Source organism: Drosophila persimilis, unplaced genomic scaffold (genome assembly GCF_003286085.1).
Source record: "Drosophila persimilis strain 14011-0111.01,24,50 unplaced genomic scaffold, DperRS2 tig00000124-arrow-pilon, whole genome shotgun sequence".
NCBI classification, from domain to species: domain Eukaryota; kingdom Metazoa; phylum Arthropoda; class Insecta; order Diptera; family Drosophilidae; genus Drosophila; species Drosophila persimilis.
Genome location: NW_020825294.1, coordinates 1,912,556 through 1,930,755, shown reverse-complemented (window position 1 = coordinate 1,930,755; position 18,200 = coordinate 1,912,556). Strand labels below are relative to the sequence as shown.

General features: G+C 46.1%; 8 protein-coding genes and 1 long non-coding RNA gene across 9 annotated transcripts; 4 read left to right on the top strand and 5 right to left on the bottom strand.

The window, feature by feature from the left end:
- Positions 1 to 11: 11 nt before the first annotated feature.
- LOC6593977 (ribosomal L1 domain-containing protein CG13096) lies at positions 12 to 2,591 on the bottom strand. Its single transcript, XM_002018983.2, has 2 exons — positions 1,030 to 2,591; positions 12 to 966 (listed from the first exon to the last, which is right to left on the bottom strand). The coding sequence occupies exons 1-2, from the start codon at positions 2,584 to 2,586 to the stop codon at positions 160 to 162; spliced, it is 2,364 nt and encodes a 787-aa protein (XP_002019019.1). The 5' UTR covers positions 2,587 to 2,591; the 3' UTR covers positions 12 to 159.
- A 403-nt stretch (positions 2,592 to 2,994) lies between these two features.
- LOC6593978 (U3 small nucleolar ribonucleoprotein protein MPP10) lies at positions 2,995 to 5,596 on the bottom strand. Its single transcript, XM_002018984.2, has 3 exons — positions 5,484 to 5,596; positions 3,633 to 5,418; positions 2,995 to 3,567 (listed from the first exon to the last, which is right to left on the bottom strand). The coding sequence occupies exons 1-3, from the start codon at positions 5,579 to 5,581 to the stop codon at positions 3,412 to 3,414; spliced, it is 2,040 nt and encodes a 679-aa protein (XP_002019020.1). The 5' UTR covers positions 5,582 to 5,596; the 3' UTR covers positions 2,995 to 3,411.
- A 322-nt stretch (positions 5,597 to 5,918) lies between these two features.
- Positions 5,919 to 7,477, top strand: LOC6593979 (phosphatidylinositol glycan anchor biosynthesis class U protein). Its single transcript, XM_002018985.2, has 4 exons — positions 5,919 to 6,124; positions 6,181 to 6,805; positions 6,865 to 7,136; positions 7,191 to 7,477. The coding sequence occupies exons 1-4, from the start codon at positions 5,995 to 5,997 to the stop codon at positions 7,442 to 7,444; spliced, it is 1,281 nt and encodes a 426-aa protein (XP_002019021.1). The 5' UTR covers positions 5,919 to 5,994; the 3' UTR covers positions 7,445 to 7,477.
- LOC6593980 (39S ribosomal protein L51, mitochondrial) lies at positions 7,454 to 8,045 on the bottom strand. Its single transcript, XM_002018986.2, has one exon. The coding sequence runs from the start codon at positions 8,027 to 8,029 to the stop codon at positions 7,505 to 7,507; it is 525 nt and encodes a 174-aa protein (XP_002019022.1). The 5' UTR covers positions 8,030 to 8,045; the 3' UTR covers positions 7,454 to 7,504.
- Positions 8,046 to 8,185: 140 nt separating this feature from the next.
- On the top strand, positions 8,186 to 9,695 carry LOC6593981 (adenylyltransferase and sulfurtransferase MOCS3). Its single transcript, XM_002018987.2, has one exon. The coding sequence runs from the start codon at positions 8,224 to 8,226 to the stop codon at positions 9,577 to 9,579; it is 1,356 nt and encodes a 451-aa protein (XP_002019023.1). The 5' UTR covers positions 8,186 to 8,223; the 3' UTR covers positions 9,580 to 9,695.
- A 494-nt stretch (positions 9,696 to 10,189) lies between these two features.
- LOC6593982 (angiotensin-converting enzyme-related protein) lies at positions 10,190 to 12,764 on the top strand. The gene is made up of 4 exons (XM_002018988.2): positions 10,190 to 10,452; positions 10,520 to 11,084; positions 11,153 to 12,394; positions 12,450 to 12,764. Exons 1-4 carry the CDS (start codon positions 10,396 to 10,398, stop codon positions 12,485 to 12,487), a joined length of 1,902 nt encoding a protein of 633 aa, XP_002019024.1. The 5' UTR covers positions 10,190 to 10,395; the 3' UTR covers positions 12,488 to 12,764.
- Positions 12,765 to 14,479: 1,715 nt separating this feature from the next.
- Positions 14,480 to 15,788, bottom strand: LOC6593983 (flocculation protein FLO11). The gene has a single exon (XM_002018989.2). It carries the CDS (start codon positions 15,778 to 15,780, stop codon positions 14,695 to 14,697), a length of 1,086 nt encoding a protein of 361 aa, XP_002019025.1. The 5' UTR covers positions 15,781 to 15,788; the 3' UTR covers positions 14,480 to 14,694.
- A 93-nt stretch (positions 15,789 to 15,881) lies between these two features.
- Positions 15,882 to 16,383, bottom strand: LOC113565574 (anaphase-promoting complex subunit 11). Its single transcript, XM_026987992.1, has one exon. It carries the CDS (start codon positions 16,147 to 16,149, stop codon positions 15,892 to 15,894), a length of 258 nt encoding a protein of 85 aa, XP_026843793.1. The 5' UTR covers positions 16,150 to 16,383; the 3' UTR covers positions 15,882 to 15,891.
- Positions 16,384 to 16,649: 266 nt separating this feature from the next.
- On the top strand, positions 16,650 to 17,895 carry LOC113565575. Its single transcript, XR_003408687.1, has 3 exons — positions 16,650 to 16,756; positions 16,817 to 16,942; positions 16,993 to 17,895. It is a non-coding gene; the product is annotated as an uncharacterized LOC113565575 (long non-coding RNA).
- Positions 17,896 to 18,200: the final 305 nt, after the last annotated feature.

The following is an 18,200-nucleotide window of genomic DNA, read 5'->3' as shown; positions in this document are numbered from 1 at the left end:
AGCAAGAATTGTTAATTGTTAACTTAAAAACAATTCGTTTATTCCTTAAAAGTGTTTCCAAATTTTCAATACGAAAATATAGTTAGAATTATTGTGGGTTGTGGGAGGGGATATCGAAGAACTACGACTAAAGGAAAGTAAATTTGCCAGAAGGCACGCTTACTCATCGTCGTCGTCGTCGTCTTCATCATCGTCATCATCTTCTTCTTCTTCATCCTCATCATCATCATCATCGTCGTCGCCGTCTTCTTCGGCGTCTTCATCGCTGTCATCGTCATCCTCCCCACCCTCATTATCATCTTCATCTTCACCAGCCCCTTCAGCAATCTCATCTTCCTCCTCGACTTCATCTTCATCCGATTCAGCCTCAGCCTTGCCCGCCTCGCTCGTCGATTCTTTGCGAGCCTTCTTCGTGGGCACAGCAGTGTCCTCGCCATCGTTATCCTTAGGAGTAGTAGCAGCACCAGCCGCATCGGCTGCCAAGAGAGCCGCCTTCTCTTCGCGAATCTCTGCCTTGCGCTTCACCTGCTGCCAGGTCAACTTCACAAACTCGGCATCCTTGGTGAGGGCGAAACGGGAGAGTACCTCGTTGGCCTGCTTCTTCAGCTTCAGCATGCGCTGCTCACGTGGTCCGACCACATACGGCGTGTCCGCTGGGGCGGCACACATGCTGATGTACAGGGGCAGAGCCGAGGTTCCCACAATATCGATTTTAACATACAACGAACGAATGTTGGCCAGGCCCCCAGGATAGACCGTCTCCAGTTGCTTGGTCACCAGTAGAATATTCTCCGCCAGCTGTTCGGCGCTGTGCTCGTGATTGCCCACGGGGACGGCGGTCAGATCGCCCTTGCTCAGCTGCCTGTAAGCGGTGCGGCACAGAGCACGCGATATCTCCTTCTGAAGCTGGGCATTGTCCTTGCTCAGACGCACCGGATGCAGGACATTGCGTGGCTTCTGGGTAAACTGTGAAAGATGAAGGAAACAGTATCAGCATCATGAAATAGGGATGACAGGGACTAACATTACCTTGCCCAGAAAGGCACTGGCCTGACCCGACAGCTTGCCGTCGCACATGAAGTAGTCATAGGTATTGAGGAACTTGCGCTTGGCCTCAAAGCTATTCACCTCGTTGCGCAGCTGATTGAATGGTACCACAGTCAGACGCTGCTCGATGCCAAGCTCGCTGAACAGATCCTCATAGTGGGCCTTGGTGGGCTCAAAGTCAAACTTTGCACCGCGCTGCAAGTCCGACACAATGATTGCCACATCATCGTCGCTACCCACCAGCGAGTTCTTCAGACCCAGCTTGACCACACGCTTGGGGCAGCTGGGTATCTTATAGCTGCACACTTGCAGAATGTAGCGGTAGTCGGTGAATATCGAGGTGGACTTCTTCTTGGCCACCTCTTCGGCCACTTGCATCTTAAGCGCCTGGCATACCTTGAGCACATTCGATTCGGAGACTATGTCACGGAACTTTTGCTCATCGAAGGGCTTCAATTCAAATTTCAACTCGACGGGCTTCTTTTTCGGCTTCTTTGCCTTTTTGTTGGCTTTTCCTTTGACCGATTTGACTGACTTTTTAATTTTCGTCGACTTGTCTGGCTTGGAGAGTTTCTTGAGTGGCTTGCTTTTCTTCTGTAGTGACGCTGCGGCTGGTTTGGCTAATTTGGTGTCAGGTTCAGCTACTAATGGCACTGCTTTTGTCGTTTGTTTGACTGCCTTCTTTGAATTTTTAGCTGGAGCTTCCACTGGTTTCTTGGCAGGAGCTGCTGCCTTGACTGGAGCCTGCACGGATTTCTTAGCTACTGCTGCTGCTTTCTTGGCTGGTGCTGCTTTCTTGGCTGGTGCTGCTTTATTGGCTGGTGCTGCTTTCTTGGCTGGTTCTGCTTTCTTGACTGTTTCTGCTTTCTTGGCCGGTACTTCAGGTATTTTCTTGGCAGGAGCGGCCGGTGTTTTCTTAGCTGGAGCTGCTTTCTTGTTATCTTTCTTGGTTGCAGCCGGAACTGGTGCTTCTACTGTCTTCTTCACTGGAGCTGGATCCACTTTCTTGCCTAAAGCTGATTTCTTGGCAGGAGCTGCAGATGCAGCCACAGCTCCCTTCTTAGCGGGAGCTTCTTCTACAACTAATTTTTTAGACGCCTTCTTGGGAGGCTCAACGGGAGCGGGCTTGACTTTCTTTTGCTTTTTGGCAGGCGCTGGTTTAGCTGGTGATGGAGATGGCGCCAAAATCAGTGGCTTTTTGGCGGCAGGAGTGGCTGGAATGGCGGCGGCCTTTACCTTTGATTTTTTCACAACGACGGGGGAGGCAGCCGGCGACTCTGGAGGAGCCATTACCAAGGGCCTTTTGGCGGCTTTTGGGTGTTTCTGTTTTTCAACAGGTTTTTGTTCTTTTTTGGGTTTTTCAGCGACATCTCCTTTTTTCGGCGCGACATTTTTTACCTTTTTGATGGGTGCCGCTACTTCCAGCAGGGCTGCTTCGGCCAACTTGCCCTTTTGCGTGGTTTTCTTCTTCTTGGCCACGCCTTCAATGCTAGTGCTTTTGCTTAGCGACTTTGGCTGTGGTTTTTGTACTTTAACCATGTTTGAGTTTGTCAATTAATGAATTTTTGTCAGAAGAAAAACAATTTTTTAAACACGTGCGATGCACAGTGAGACCATATACCAAAAAATTTACAGAACAACTTAATCCACCTAAGCCCCCTCTATTTAAACAGGCGAATACCTTGAATTAAACCGCGGAAAATATAAGTGCTTGTAATTTTATCCTATCCTCTTTACGAACAAAAATGACCACGCTTTAAATGCGGCTAAAATTCTTCAAGTGTAACAGCATTCGCCTGTGTATTTAAATACCCACTGGTCGACAATGGGTTAATCATTCTCCGTCCGATTATTTCATTTAAATATTTAAAATATACATCAATTAAATTTAATAAATAAAAATACAGAAAAACTTCAATTAAATCTTGAATGCAAACCAAACTTGAGAACTTTTTGAGTTTCCGTTCTATTTAAATAGCATACAGGTTATTTTAAGTAAATAATTCTAAAAATAATCCAATTGTGGACATTACACGCGTGTCTAATCGTCCTGTCGGGCCATTAAATGGCCTTGGATCACCCACACACACCCCACACGAAACACAGAGGGAGCCGACAAAATGCTGTCGCATGGCAGCTCCCATGGTGCCCCAAATTGGGAGTCTTCGGTGGAGCAAAGTATAGCAAAGTTCTTCTTTTACCAAGGCGTCCGCCGTGGGGGAGCATGTGGGCGTGCGTGCCGTGGATGTGTGTGCGGGAATTGGCCATTTGCTGGCACGTGACTGGAGACATGGTTTTTGGCTGCTGACGTCACATGCAAATGACATTAGAAATTGGAAAAGAAAAGTCTTAATATGCATAGAATTAGAGCTTGAGTTTTTTGGCATTCGCTTTGGCCGGGTCCTTTTTGGGACGTTTGCTCCCAGCGCCGCTTGCCGCTAGGGCTGTCGAGTCCTGCAGCTTGTTAAAGAATGCCTTGGAGGACTTCAAGGCACCCTGATCGCTGGTGCTGGCGGTGGTCTGCAAAAGAGAATACCGGATTCGATTCGAATTATGAGCTTTAACTGTGCCACACTCTCACTCACTTTTTGTACACTGCGACTCTTGGTGATGGTCTTCAATAGCTTGGCATCCGCCTCGCGTTTCGTGGGCGCCTTGCCCTCCTTGGCACGCTGCAGATCCCGGGTTTCGAGCACAGCATTGATGGCCCGTTGCTTTTGCTTCTTCTTGCGGCGCTCGCGATTCTTGTCGGTGCGTGTGCGCTCCGTCTTGCCCAGCGGGGCGTGCTTGGGTCCGCGGAATACCTCTTCGGGGGCCAGCAGCTTAGCATCGCTGACGGCCACGGGAGCCACCTCCTCCATGTGCACTGCCGGCGTGTTGGTCACAATCTTTACCTCGGGCGCGACTGGTTTTGGTGTGAAATGGAAGTTGGAAAGGGCATCGAGTTTGAGGAACAGCGTTCGCATCTTTCGCTTGATTTCCTGATGCTCCTTGGGATCCGGTCCGGCATTGTCTTCGGCATCCTTGTTCGGATCGAGTTTCTCCAACTCCTGCTGATATTGCTTCTCGTAGATTTGGGACAAGGATTGCTTGGATTTCTCCTGGTCGAGCACCAGCTGCTTGCGGTACTCCTGCGGCGTGTTATCCACACGCACGGTGCGGACCACATCATCCCAGGCCTTGTCGCGTATGCGCTGCAGGATTATATCCTCGATGGAGCGATTATCTTCCTCTGTCAGCGGTGCCGTGGGTCGTGTGGTGGATTCAAAGTCTAGGATCTCTTCGAGCAGCGAGTTCTGTGGACGATTGGCCGCTTGGACCTCACCCTTAAGCTGCCAGGGCTTCTCGCCGAGCACAATATCCTCATAGTCGCGTATGCGCTGGAACAGGCGAGCCTCACGCAGCTCATTTGAGGATTGGACGGCTGGTGTTGCCTCTTCTTGGTCATCCTCCTCCTCATTGTCTTCTTTGTCGGATCCAGAGTCTGAATCACTGGCCACTGGTTCTATGCCACTTTTAGTCACAAATTCGGACTCATCGATTTCACTGGGAGCATCCTCTTCTTTTTGGTCTTCATTTGCTTCAGCGGCATCCTCTTCATCTTCATTATCATCCGCATTTCCCTCCGCTCCTGCATCCGCATCCTCCTCCTCCGCCTCATCTTCGTTTTCATTGAAGTAATCCCTTTGCTTGCCTTTGTTCTTTTTGTTTAACTTTTGCGCCTCCTGTTCCAGTTCCTCGTCCATTTCGAAAAAGTCCGCATAATTCACATTGACATCATCCTCATCTTCCTCCTCGCCCACACCAAAATCATCTGCATAGTAATCGATGCCATCCGCCTCCTCCTCCACTCGGTGCTTACTTTTCTGCTTCCGCATCTCCTTGGCGTCCTCTTGTTCCAGAAACTCCTTCATCTCGTCCAGCTTGAAGAATGTGTCATCAACCACAGAGTTTCGTATACGCTTGCCACCCTTTTTTGTTTTAATTGCTTTGGGTTTAGATTTCTTGGGCAGATCCTCGGCATCGCTGCCAGAAAAATCAAAATCTGAGTCGGGAGCATCCTGCCCAGGCGCCTCCTCATTAAATTGCTCTTCTGGTTGCATTTCCTCCTCATCGTCTTCTTCGTCGTCGTCCAACTCGATGCCCAAGTGCTTCTCCTTCATAGCCATCAGCTTGGCAGTCTTCTCCAGCAATTGCGGGAAAACCAGTTCGTTGCGCATTTCCAGCTGCTGCCAGATCTGTTCCTCGTCCATCTGCTCGAGCACCAATTCGGGCAACAAATCCTTTTTATTCTCCACATCTCCGCTGATGCTTACGCTGTATGTTTGCTGTATGAGTTGCTCGATGGCACCAATCTGCTCCGGCTGCGGCCTAGAAGAAAAATTGTTTAGGTCTCCACTGAAGCAAACACGTGCGCGACTTGGAGGTAAACAAACTTGAGAAAACGCTCTGGATTCTTGGTCAACTGCTCGAAGTTGTCCGCTATTTCCTTGAATAAATTCGCCTTTTTCGTTTTCTTCTTAGAGCCGATCATAATGGCGCGTTTTAATATATTTAATTTCGAAAATAGTAAATGTGAAGCAAGTGCAACAGTTCGTCAACAAAGCGAGCAAAACTATCGGCTAATGATTTTATTGGCATATCGACTATTAGAAAATTTAAATTTGTCAAATCGATTTTATTGATCAGGATATTTGTGCAGATCACGAGTTGGTATTCAATATAAGATCAGAGTCTCCTCCAAATCGTTTTTTTATGTGAATTCTGCTTAAAATGTTGCAAGGTGTGATTAAGAAAAGGTGCATACAATCCGATAGCTATCGGCCTTGTGGTGTGCCATCCTTAGCTACAGCTGTCGCACCCGCTTTTCGGAAACTGCATTTATTTTACAGAAATAATGCTGCACACTTCCATAAATTAGGATCTACAACAAAGCACGCGAGCAATATGGATGCAAAATTCTATAAACTAATTCTGCTGGGCGGAGCCGTACGCTTCTACTTCGTGCGTACACCTCTGGCGTCGCTCATCAGCGACCGGGTAGAGTTTGCTACACCTTTAAATTCCCAAAAGCGAAGTAAGTAGTCCTTTAAAAGGAAATGTACGCAGATTTTAATGATAAGTTCTCTATAGTGAAGGAAGGCATATACCTGCTGGACCAGGGCATTGATCCATACAGTGGCGACCTGGTCCATGAGACCCCACTAGTGCTGAAGGCTTTATCGGGACTGTTCCTAAACTTTCCCCAGTGGCTGCCATTAATCTACATAATGCTCGATCTGTTGACGGGGGCACTACTCTACAATTTGAGCGTACGATTTGTGAAGCAAAAGCTGCAGAAACAGCGCCTGGAGCGAAAGAACTATGCTAAAGACACCGAACAACTGCAGTACAACGATGATGACAACTATGATATACCTGAGCTCGTACTGATTGCTTATCTCTTCAACCCTCTGACTGTGCTGAGCTGCATTGGCCTGACCTCGACAGTGCTGAGCAACCTGTTTCTAGCCCTATTCCTGTATTTCCTGACTAAAGGGCTTCTATTGCCGTGCATATTTCTGCTGGCCTTTGAGACTGTTCGTAGCTTCTACCCAATTGTGTTGATGGCTCCACTGCTATTAGTCTTTGCACGCCGCTCCTTCGCCGGTGGCGTCATCCTATCAGTTCTCTTTGCAGTTGCATGCCTCATTATAGCTGCCGCCAGCTATTTGGTTATAGAAAGTTGGAGTTTCTTGGATGGAACCCTAGGATTTATGTGAGTAAATGATGGATGCCTTCATAGCCCTCCTCTATAATATTCTCTTCCGTTGGCAGCTTTTATTTCCGAGATCTCCAGCCAAATATTGGTCTGTTTTGGTATTTCTTTACCGAAATGTTTGAACATTTCCGCACCATGTTCCTAATCACATTCCAACTGAATGCCACAGTGCTGTACCTGGTGCCGCTCAGCCTTAAGCTGCGCAAGGAGCCATTGCTGCTGGCAACCGTACTGGTGGCCCTCATGGCTGTGTTTCGTGCATATCCAAGCCTGGGAGATGTGGGCTTCTACCTGGCATTGCTGCCTCTGTGGAAACGATGCTGGAAGTGTAAGTTCTTAAGAATTCAACTGAATCTATGATAGAATAATTGAATTTTTTCAGACATGGCCCATGGCTTTGTTGTCTTCACATTCTTCTTGGTGACCTTGTCCATGATGGGCACCCTCTGGCACTTATGGATCTACGCGGGATCGGCCAATGCCAATTTCTATTTTGGAGCCACGCTGGCCTTCTCGACGGGTCAGATATTCCTCATCACGGACCTGCTGTTTGCGCACGTTAAGCGAGAGTTCTGTTTGTACAATGGCCAGAAGATCATGATCGACGGAGAGGAGGCGCGCATACTCTTAAAATAAGCCAAAAGCTAATATCAAATCAACAAAACACTTTATTACGCCTTTTATGGGAGCTCCATGCTACTGTTTGGAGTAGCCGGTCTTGGTCTTGCGATTGAGGAACTTGTACAGATACAGAATGCGCTTCTGCATATCCCTCCACTTGGTGGGCCGTGCAATCGGGTATTTGCTCTTCTCCAGCAGGCGTCGTTTGCGCAGCAGCACCTGGTACTCGTTGCCAGAGACACCACGCAGCCATGACGGCACCGAGTACATCACTCGCACCGGATGCAGTCGATCGTTGCCCAGAATGTCAATGTAGTCATTCTGGCCGAAAAGGGCGCGCTTTTCTGACCAGGGGTTCTTCGGGCGGTAGACGGGCATCGGCAGCTTCTGTCCGTTGTCCAAATGGGGAAGCAGACCACTCTTGAAGATCTTATCCTTGTAGCCATAGCGCCGCACTGTAGGACCGCGTGCTCGTCGCTCGGCATGCGAAAGTTGTCGCACCGTTGTGGATGTGGCGGAGATCGCAGGCAGAGGATTGCTGCCGGCCGACAGGAGCGTGACTCTGCACAGCTTTTGAATTGTGTTACTAAGCCAGGACATGGGTTTGATTTAATTTATGATTAGATAATTGTAAACAGACTTCAAACTCCTCAAGAAAAAGCAGAGGAACAGCTGTTCGCATCGATAAGCAGCCTATCGAGTTTGCCGGTAATGAGCCGATAACCTATCGAGCATCAGCTGATGGGAGAAATCTTTAATTTTCGCACTTTGTAAATATATTTTTGCTTTTATTAATGATCGACTCCGAGGCACTGGAAAGCGAGAGGGTCAAGCTGAAGCGAGATATTGCTGATCTGCGGGCCAACCTCAACAGGAAGGAGCAATGTCTTCGCGAGTTGGAGGCGGCCATAGCCGCCGGCGAGGACAGTGATGAAGCGGAAGAGTCGTCCAATGACATGCCCACACCTCAGACCAAACTCACCAACGACGACATAGCCCGATATAGCAGACAGTTGATTCTCCAGGACTTTGGAGTCCAAGGCCAGTTGAAGCTGAAAAACAGCTCCGTGCTGATTGTGGGTATGGGAGGATTGGGTTGTCCGGCCGCCCAGTACCTGGTGGCAGCCGGTTGCGGACACCTAGGCCTCATCGACTACGATGAGGTGGAGCGCAGCAATCTGCATCGTCAGATCCTGCACTCGGAGCACCGCTGCGGCATGTCCAAGGCTGAGTCTGCAAGGATTGCTCTGCTGGAACTTAATTCGCACTGTCAGATCCGCTGCCACTCGCGTCTGATCAACAGCATGAATGCCATGCACATTATACGACCCTATGACGTGGTCCTGGACTGCAGTGACAATGTGGCTACCCGTTACCTGCTGAACGACGCCTGTGTGATGCTCCGCAAGCCTCTGGTGTCTGGGAGCGCGCTCAAGATGGATGGACAGCTGACCGTGTATGGCTATGGGCAGGGACCTTGCTACCGGTGCATCTATCCGGTGCCTCCGCCACCCGAAGCAGTCACCAACTGTGGTGATGGAGGCGTTCTAGGCGCCGTGACAGGAATCATTGGAGCCATGCAGGCCCTGGAGGCCATTAAGGTGATAATCGGCTTGGGCGATGTGATGTCCGGACGTCTGCTCATCTTCGATGGCAGCAGCTTTATGTTCCGCAATATCCGGATACGCACCAAACGACCCAACTGTCACGTGTGCTCTGCTCAGCCCCTAATCACGGAACTAATCGACTACGAGATGTTCTGCGGAATGCATGCCACTGACAAAGACAATCCCCTGGACCTACTAGAGCCGGATCAGCGACTGGAGGTAAAGGAATACCATCAGAAGCTACAGTCGCAGCCACATCTGCTGCTCGATGTACGGCCTCCGGCAGAATTCGAGATTTGTCAGCTGCCCAGATCCATCAATGTGCCACTGAGTGAAATCCTAGACGACAGCTACCTAAAACGTTTCGCCAAGCAGCTGGAGGACAAGGAATTACCCATAGTACTGCTCTGTAGGCGTGGCAACGATTCCCAAATCGCTGCTCAGCATATTAAAAATCGATTTCCCGCACATTCCATCCGGGATCTGGTTGGTGGGCTGCATGCTTGGACAGGCAGTGTGGACGCTACTTTTCCTATTTACTAATTTCAAGGAATATGTCTATGTTGCGTATATTTGGTTCCTGATTGAAGTGTACAATTTTCCCTCTTTTGTTTACTTATTGTTGGTATTTAAAAATAAAAGACAAGCTTAAATATGTACGTATGTATGTATGTATAAAATTGCTCTTGGTTTCACGCCAGTTTACAGTTAACCCGATACCTTCGTTGAAAGCAGAGCACCTGGCGGCAATTCAGCACAAGCACTGGATAATGTGCCGGCAACAAAAAGAGCAACAAATAACGAAGCCAGATTGGCGGCAGGTGTAATATTCCGGCTCACGCGCACCTTAAGGCAGATTGTGAATGAATGTGTAACTGAATGCATTTCGTTTTTAAAGAATATCGACATCGAATTAGCATGTGCTGCATGCATGAGTGTGAGTCTGTGTATGTGTATGTGTGTGTTCTAGTGCATTGATACAGTCATAAAAGCAGTCCCCGGCAGCCGGAAATATTTAAATGTTCCCTGCCGCTGGAGGCAGAAACACTCAGTAATCTCTGGAATTATTCTCTTTGTTAGGTAAGCATAAATAATTATTTGTATAATAAATTCAAAGTGCAAAGTAGCAGGCCTCAATTGATAAGACAGAGCCTCTATTTGAGCTGGGAATGGCGGCCACAAAGCAGTAGACAAACAGTTTATTTGCAGTCTACAGTGGACTGCTGACAAGAATAGCTGCGAAAAGTTAACGCTCGTCAGGAAAGCAGTGGCGGCCCGCCACCTGAGAAAAGTATTTGCGCCAAGAAAAGCAGTATACAGTGGATTCCCGCCAAAAGAAGCAGTGGGCATTGAATTACGATGGAAAAAATACAAGTTATTTGGGTTTTGTCCCTTCTGCTGGTCTTTCTGGCGCGGGTAAGTTAAAGGACTCCATAGAATACTCATTGCCTACCATATCACAACAATTGTATTCGCGTCTCAGCTGCCTGACGGTTTGGCCACGGACAATTCATGTTCAGCCTCCACCTTGGATGCCCGTCGTTTCTTTGAGCGTGAAAATGAATTGCTGCGCCAGCGCTACCACGAGGAATACCTGGCTAGCTACACCTACAACACCAATGTGACCGATGACAATCGCCAGGCTATGATTGCTGTCTATGCACGTAACGCTGTACAAAATAAACAGCTGGCCCAGAAAATCAAATCCTCCGACTACCATCTGTCCGAGGATGCAGACATACGCAGGCAGGCACTCCACCTGTCCAAGATGGGAGCATCTGCCCTCAATACTGAGGATTATCTGGCCCTGCAGAACGCCATCAGCTCGATGCAGTCGAATTATGCCACAACCAATGTGTGCTCCTATACGAACCGCAGCGACTGCTCGCTGACGCTGGAGCCGCACATTCAGGAGCGTCTCTCGAATAGCCGCGATCCAGCAGAGTTGGCCTGGTATTGGCGCGAGTGGTACGACAAGGCTGGCACCTCACAGAAAGATAACTTTGCCGAGTACGTGCGACTCACCCGCAAGGCGGCCCATCTAAATGGTGAGTGTTCGGCGCGATAACCTCCTGTCTGGCCTCTCTAATGGGTGAAATATATTCTATTTATATAGATCATCGTTCGTATGCCGATTACTGGGTGCAGTTCTATGAGGATGCCGACTTTGAGAGACAACTGGATGCTAGTTTCAAGCAACTGCTTCCCTTCTACAGGCAGATCCACGGCTATGTCAGATACCGACTGCGCCAGCATTATGGCGAAGATGTGGTCCCCGCGGAGGGTAACATACCCATGCATCTGCTGGGCAACATGTGGGCTCAGTCGTGGAACGAAGTGATTGATCTCTTCACACCCTATCCGGAGAAACCCTTTGTGGATGTCAAGGCCGAAATGGTGCAACAGAACTACACGGTCCAGAAGCTATTCGAGTTGGGCGACCAGTTCTTTCAGAGTCTGGGCATGCGGGCATTGCCGCCGAGCTTCTGGAACCTGAGTTTGATTACCCGACCCGATGATCGTCAAGTAGTTTGTCACGCCTCCGCCTGGGACTTTTATCAAGACAGCGATGTGAGAATCAAAATGTGCACTGAGGTGGACATGCACTACTTCTTTGTGGTCCACCATGAACTGGGACACATTCAATACTACCTGCAGTACGAACAGCAGCCGGCTGTCTTCAGAGGAGCTCCCAATCCCGGCTTTCACGAGGCTGTGGGCGATGTCATCGCGCTGTCAGTGATGTCGGCGAAGCATTTGAAAAGCATTGGCCTGACCGACAATGGCCGGCTGGACGAGAAGAGTCGCATCAATGAGCTGTTTAAGCAAGCCCTCTCGAAGATTGTGTTCCTGCCCTTTGGCTATACCATGGATAAATATCGATATGCCGTCTTCCGTAACGAAATCGAGGAGCCGCAATGGAACTGCGGCTTCTGGCAAATGAGATCCGAATACGGTGGCGTCGAGCCGCCCGTGTCGCGCACAGACAAGGACTTTGATCCGCCGGCCAAGTATCACATCGATGCGGATGTCGAATATCTGCGCTACTTTGCCGCCCACATATTTCAGTTCCAGTTTCACAAGGCCCTCTGCAGCCTGGCCGGCCAGTATGCCCCCAACGACAGTCGGCGCACCCTGGACAATTGCGACATATTTGGCAGCAAGGAGGCGGGTCGTGCATTGAGCAAATTCCTGTCGCACGGCAGCAGCCGCCACTGGAAGGAGGTCTTGCAGGAGTTTACAGGCGAAACGGAAATGGACACATCCGCCCTCTTGGAATACTTTGATCCGCTTTATCAGTGGCTCAAGCAGGAGAACAGTCGACTGGGCGTACCCTTGGGCTGGGGCGAGACGAACAGTAAGTATTTAAAGTTCCTTTTTGATTGGTGTATAATGTTTTATAATTGTTGCAGAGATCCCAACCGACTGCTGTGGACAGTTTAGCACTTAAGAACCATTAGACTTGACAAAACTTAACTTTGTAATTAATTACATGACTCCAATTGATATTTAAATTGATATTTATTGTATCGATTCGTTCGTATCGCGTTCTTTCGTTTCCATTACTAATCAATTTTCCATTACATAATACACTTTATAACGATATCATTATCATCATCCTCTACCCATCCTATCCATCTCTTGCTACATTCAGAAAACAAAAAAAGTTTTATATAAATTATGTTTGTGTCATCTCATTTTGCAATTAAAAACCTTTTACAATTGAACAATCGCACACAAAATTGTATATTTGTTTCGTATTTCAGTGTAAATTTTCGATATTATGCTTGCCTTTTTGTACACAGCACTTATGTATGTAAGCTTTCAAAAGTTCATCTCAAAGTGGTATGTTGGATGAGGAAAACCTTTGAATAGCTTGGCTTATAAGTGATACATCGAGTGGGACTAGGCTTTATTAGAGCTTTCCATCTAAAGAATGTTGTCTTAAAAGAATTAGGTCCTATTTGAAAGGGATATTAGCTTAAATAAGGCTTTGGGAATTACATCTGATCTTCACGAGGTTACGAATGATTTCTTTTGAAGATGATTCTTTAAATTTAAATAAATAATACTCAAATTCTATTAAAAACTTTTGTTTTAAATGCCTTAAGAATATGTGTTGTTCTCGGATATTTATTTCTTAGCAGATGTATACCTTACACCAAAGTCTCTTGCTCGATGTATCCTATATATACCCTATAAGCAAAGCTATTCAAAAATGTAGCTCAATGTTTGAATTTCATGTTTTGTGCTGCAGTGTGTATTTTATGAGTATTACCGATGTTTACCTTAGTTATTTTTTTGTTTGATTTTTGATTTTTAGTCTCTTTTAAAATTGTATAATGAATACAAAATAAAGAAAATGTGATTCGAATAAAAGTTATGTGTGTGGATCCGATTTCCAAATAGTTTACCAATTTTTAGTAGAGTTTTTTGTTTAGTTAAAACATAGCAGCTAAGAACTAACAATAAATATTGGAAATTTGTTCGATTAGGTAATATATAAGTAAGTGTCCCGAGTTTTTTTTTTGCATATGTAATAGGAAATACCCCATGGTATTCTCCGCTTTCCCTTTTATATGGTAAATTTTATTTATGTATATAATAGTTGTATACAGTGCGTTTCTCGACTAAAAGGCAGTTAAAAGTTCACGAAAATTGCAAGAGAAATACTCTAACAATTCAATTTTTCAAAATCAGTCGACTTTTTGAATATTTCAAGTATTTGATGGTTGAATAGGTGATATGATAGGGTTTATCTAAAAAAAAAACTGGAACTGCCTTTATGTTCGCGTAACGCACGGTATAAATGCTCGGGTGGATTGCTCCAATATTTGAGCTTTACATATAAATGCCTTAGATGTTTTTGGGAGTTTTAATGATAGGATTATTAGATTAACAGTAAGATCAGCTAGGTTTTTCTTTTGTTTTGTTTTGAGATACAGATGCAATATATACTATATATATAATCGTTAAGACTTAACAAGGGGCTATCAAATTATATCATAGATAAATATCCACGCGCGTGTCTATATATGTATATTTAGGCCAAGAGTTTAGTTTTGGTTAGTGCTAAGTGAATTGGAACAATTTGTTTTTTAGTTTTTCTTTTTTTGGATAGTATTTTGAATGCATTTTAACAAAACACAAATAAATAGCAGTTCTAGTTCTATGAATTCGATGCGGAATTTCTTTGTTTTTCTTTGCATGCGTTTCTCAAGCGTTACTTTTAGGTTTATACAAATCAAGTAATACATAGATGTATATTAAGGATCTTATCCTTTACTACTTAGAGATTATTATTGAATACAATTTCTGTTTATTTTTATCTTTTTTTTTTTTGTTATAATTAAATATTAAACGTTTGAAAAGTTCTCGCGCTTCATTTGTAAACATTTTTATTTGTTGTGTGTTTGATTCTTTTTCTGGGTTTTTTTTTTGCTTTCGTTTTGCTAAAATATCAAAAACGAAATGGAGGAGGAGGAGCAATGGCAAGCTTTGTTTGAGATGTGTGTGAGTTTTTCATCGAGTTTTTTTTTTTTAAATTTTGAATTGACTCTTGAAGATATTTCCCCGTCTAATTGACCTTTTTGCGAAAGGTATTCATCTGCCTTTTGTGTTGTTCTTGGACTCAGTTTAGTCCAAGAACGGGTTTTGTCATACAGGCCGCGAGTGATGGGCATTTGGATGAGGATGGGCATGTGGATGTGGATGGGAATGATGTTGGGTGACGCTGCTAATGCTGTGATTGCTGCTACTGCTGCTCGCCCCCCCGCCGCCGCTGCCTTTGGCCCTTGTCGGTGGAGGCGGTGGCGGTGCCTGCCTCATGCGCTGCTGCAGGATACGCGGCAGCTGAGGATGCGCCTTGTGCTGTGCAGGTGGTGCGGGTGGTGGTGCTGGCCTTTGATGATAGTGGGGCGTCTGTTGAAGCTGCTGATGCTTGCCCATCGATGAGGCAGCCGACGAGGAGCCAGAGGTCCCCGATGTCGAGCTGGTTGACGCATGGGAAGTTGTCGAACCCGTTGCCAGTTTGGTGGGCAGCCCCCCACTAGCCGCCGGCGAGGCCATGGTCCTGGGCACCGGCGCGTCTATCAGCTTCGGGCCCACCACGGGCGCATAGGAGCCGTCATCCTCGTCCGAGGACAATGAGTTGGCATCGGAGGGTGTCCGCGATCGCGACGGTGGCGACATGGCATCCTGCTCCTGCAGAAACACCCGAAATCCCTGTATCGATTCGTTCAAGGCCCATAACTGCGAAAGCAGCGACAAATCCAACTGCCGCAGGCCGTACATTTCACGGCGGAGTATGGCCAACTGGTTGTCGATCGTCGATGATGAGGCTCCAGTGCTGCTAGAGCTGTTGGTGGGCGTGTGCTGTTGACTTCCGGATGCCACACCCGGACCAGCACTGTGTGTGGAGGAGGCGCGACTGTGCACAGACTCCCGATCGCTGAGCGACTCCTGGGTAGAGGAGAGGCTCCCATGACGCTGACTATGATGACCGTTGTAGCTGCGATTCCTGGCTGCTGCCGCTGATGTGGAGGGACCCAAATAGAGGTCCCCGGCGGCGGCGGTCAGGGTGACCACACTCGCCGATGGCGAGGCGGTATGGGATGTGTGCTGTTGAAGTGAGGCGGTGGCTACGGCAGCGGCAGCGGCGGCAGAGCTCAGACTTTTTGGCAGTGGAGGCAGACCACTCAGCGAATGCTGTGGATGCTGTTGAGGATCGCTGTTGTCCATCATTTGGTTGGGTTTTCGAGTAAGTTAACTCTTCTTCGTCTTGGTATTTTGCTATAGCTTTGCACTTGCTTCTCGTTTCTGCTACTCCACTCGTTTTCGCTTCCGATTCCTTGTTTAGTGTATATTGAATTTCCAACTTTGGCGGCACATGGGACACTGTTTGTTCAATGGTTGCAAGTTGAGCCACTTGACAATGCAATGCATGTGGAAACAATGGGAGCAGACACCCCACACCAGGGGGCAATCGTCACCGGGCAGCGCACACTCTGGGCAAGTGCTCTCGAAGGACATGCGACAAATACCGCAGTTCTCATCATTCGCTATCCAACGCCAAGTTGCAACTCCCGTCCATGACTTGATTGTTACTTTCATTTTGCGCACATTGGTTTACACTGGAAAATGTATCTGTATCTGCTGCAATGTCCGCGAATTGCAACAAATTTGTCCGTGACTGCTAAAAACGAATGCTGTCGCAATCTTCGTTGTTTTTCGCAAAAAAATATAGCGTTTTTTTTTTCGCCTGTTCTGAAAATAGGTCGTACGTAGTGATGGCTGAATTCGGTATCGATGTATTAAATCACCCCTAGCTAAGTGATCGATATGTGCATTAGCAGCTGCAACGATAGCTGTTGTGAGTTGTAAACGTGTTTATGCTTTTTTTATATTATAAAACTTGTAGGATATTTACGTATTTATATTCATTTTAGGAAATAAACTGTCAAGCTGAAGTTATAAACTTCAATTGAAATACTTTTGAAAGCAGTACAGATATTAAAACGATAGAAATAAAAACAGTTTTATCACTATCGGTCTTTTTGTCCACAGGCAATCGGTGTGCTGCCACCACCAGCTGAGATCGCCTTTGAATTGAACAAATACAAATTTGTGTTTTCAATTTAATAGGAGCATCGGACTATTTGGAAAAGTATAGATTGAGCGTGCGAATATCCTGAAATTTCCCACAACATCATGAGTATTCGTAAGCGCTTCCAACAAATTGTGCTACTACAAAAGAAAACTAAACCAAAACCAATCTCAGGATTCATTCGGAACCGAGAGTGAAGTGCCAATGCGCCTTGATCAACATCAACCCGTCACCAAGTTGTTCAGGTTTTCTGAGAACCAGTCAGTTGGCGTTGTCAAATCAATCCTGCACCCATCGGAGGTTCACTTGAGTGGCATCAATGCATATGTAACTAACAAATCCCTTTCCAGGGAGACGTATACATTCCGGAATGCACTGATATGCTTAGAAGTCCTAGAACATAATGCGTGATAAAACCAAAGTATTTCTGTATATGGACATAGGTACTGTGAGGCTCGCCAACATACAACAAGTAAAGTAATGAAATGATTGAACTCACGGAAAACAGAAAGAAAAGGTTCATGGAGGAAAGCCTCTGCCTAAGACGACGCACGGAATGCAGAGGACATAAAAGTGAGAACGTCTCTTACTCGTTCTCGATTTAAACGAGGATTTCTGGATAGTCGTAATGGATTATCTGGACATATTAAACCAGCTAAGCTTTGCTTCCACAAACATGTATATTTATCGTTACAAACATATTGACACATCTCTCACGAGCATCTGGAAAAACTGCTGCAGATTGCTGGCGAGCATGTGGTTAGCTACGAGGGCGTACTGGATGACGATCGGCATTTTGGGGAGACACTGCACGAATATCGAAAATTTGAAAATGACCTTTCGACGGACCAGCGGCGGATGTTATGTTATGACCAATATGGCTGGATTATAGAATTCTAGAAATCCATTGGATTTGTGTATGCTATCCGGCAGTATTAAATACGAGCTTAGCCGTAAGTCCATCGACATTATGACACCCTCTGAAGAGGAGAACTGGGGCAAAGCTTCCCACAATGTAAGCTGTGATCACTACGCTGTAACCGATGAGAAGAAAGATTCGGGTATGTGTCTAGCTGATTTAAAAACAGGCATTTGTCAGCTGAATATGATTATATTACTTAAAAAAAAGTATAATTTTTCCGCATTTATTGGTCATAACCTAACGATCATTATCCGCTAGCTTATGAAATTCACTATTTTTTCGACCAGCTATTCAAGGAACTAAGGAAATCTAATTGACAGACAGTAAAATGTGTATTTTTTCTTAGTTGCTACTATAATGTACATAATATTGCTGGCGTTGCATTATTATTCATATGATCATTATGTTTAATACTGTTGTATTTTATTACAAAAAAATAATTTCAATAATCCATTGGGGATTGAGTGTTGGGGTTTGTTATACAATTTGAATAATAATTTGTCCACTGATTTTTTTATTTTCATTTTGGCAGCGGTTTATCCGCTGAGAAATAACTTCGCTTTTTTAATTCAAAATACTACGTTTTTCATAAACGATGTATCGACTGTCGTAAACAATCGTATCGATTGTGCGATC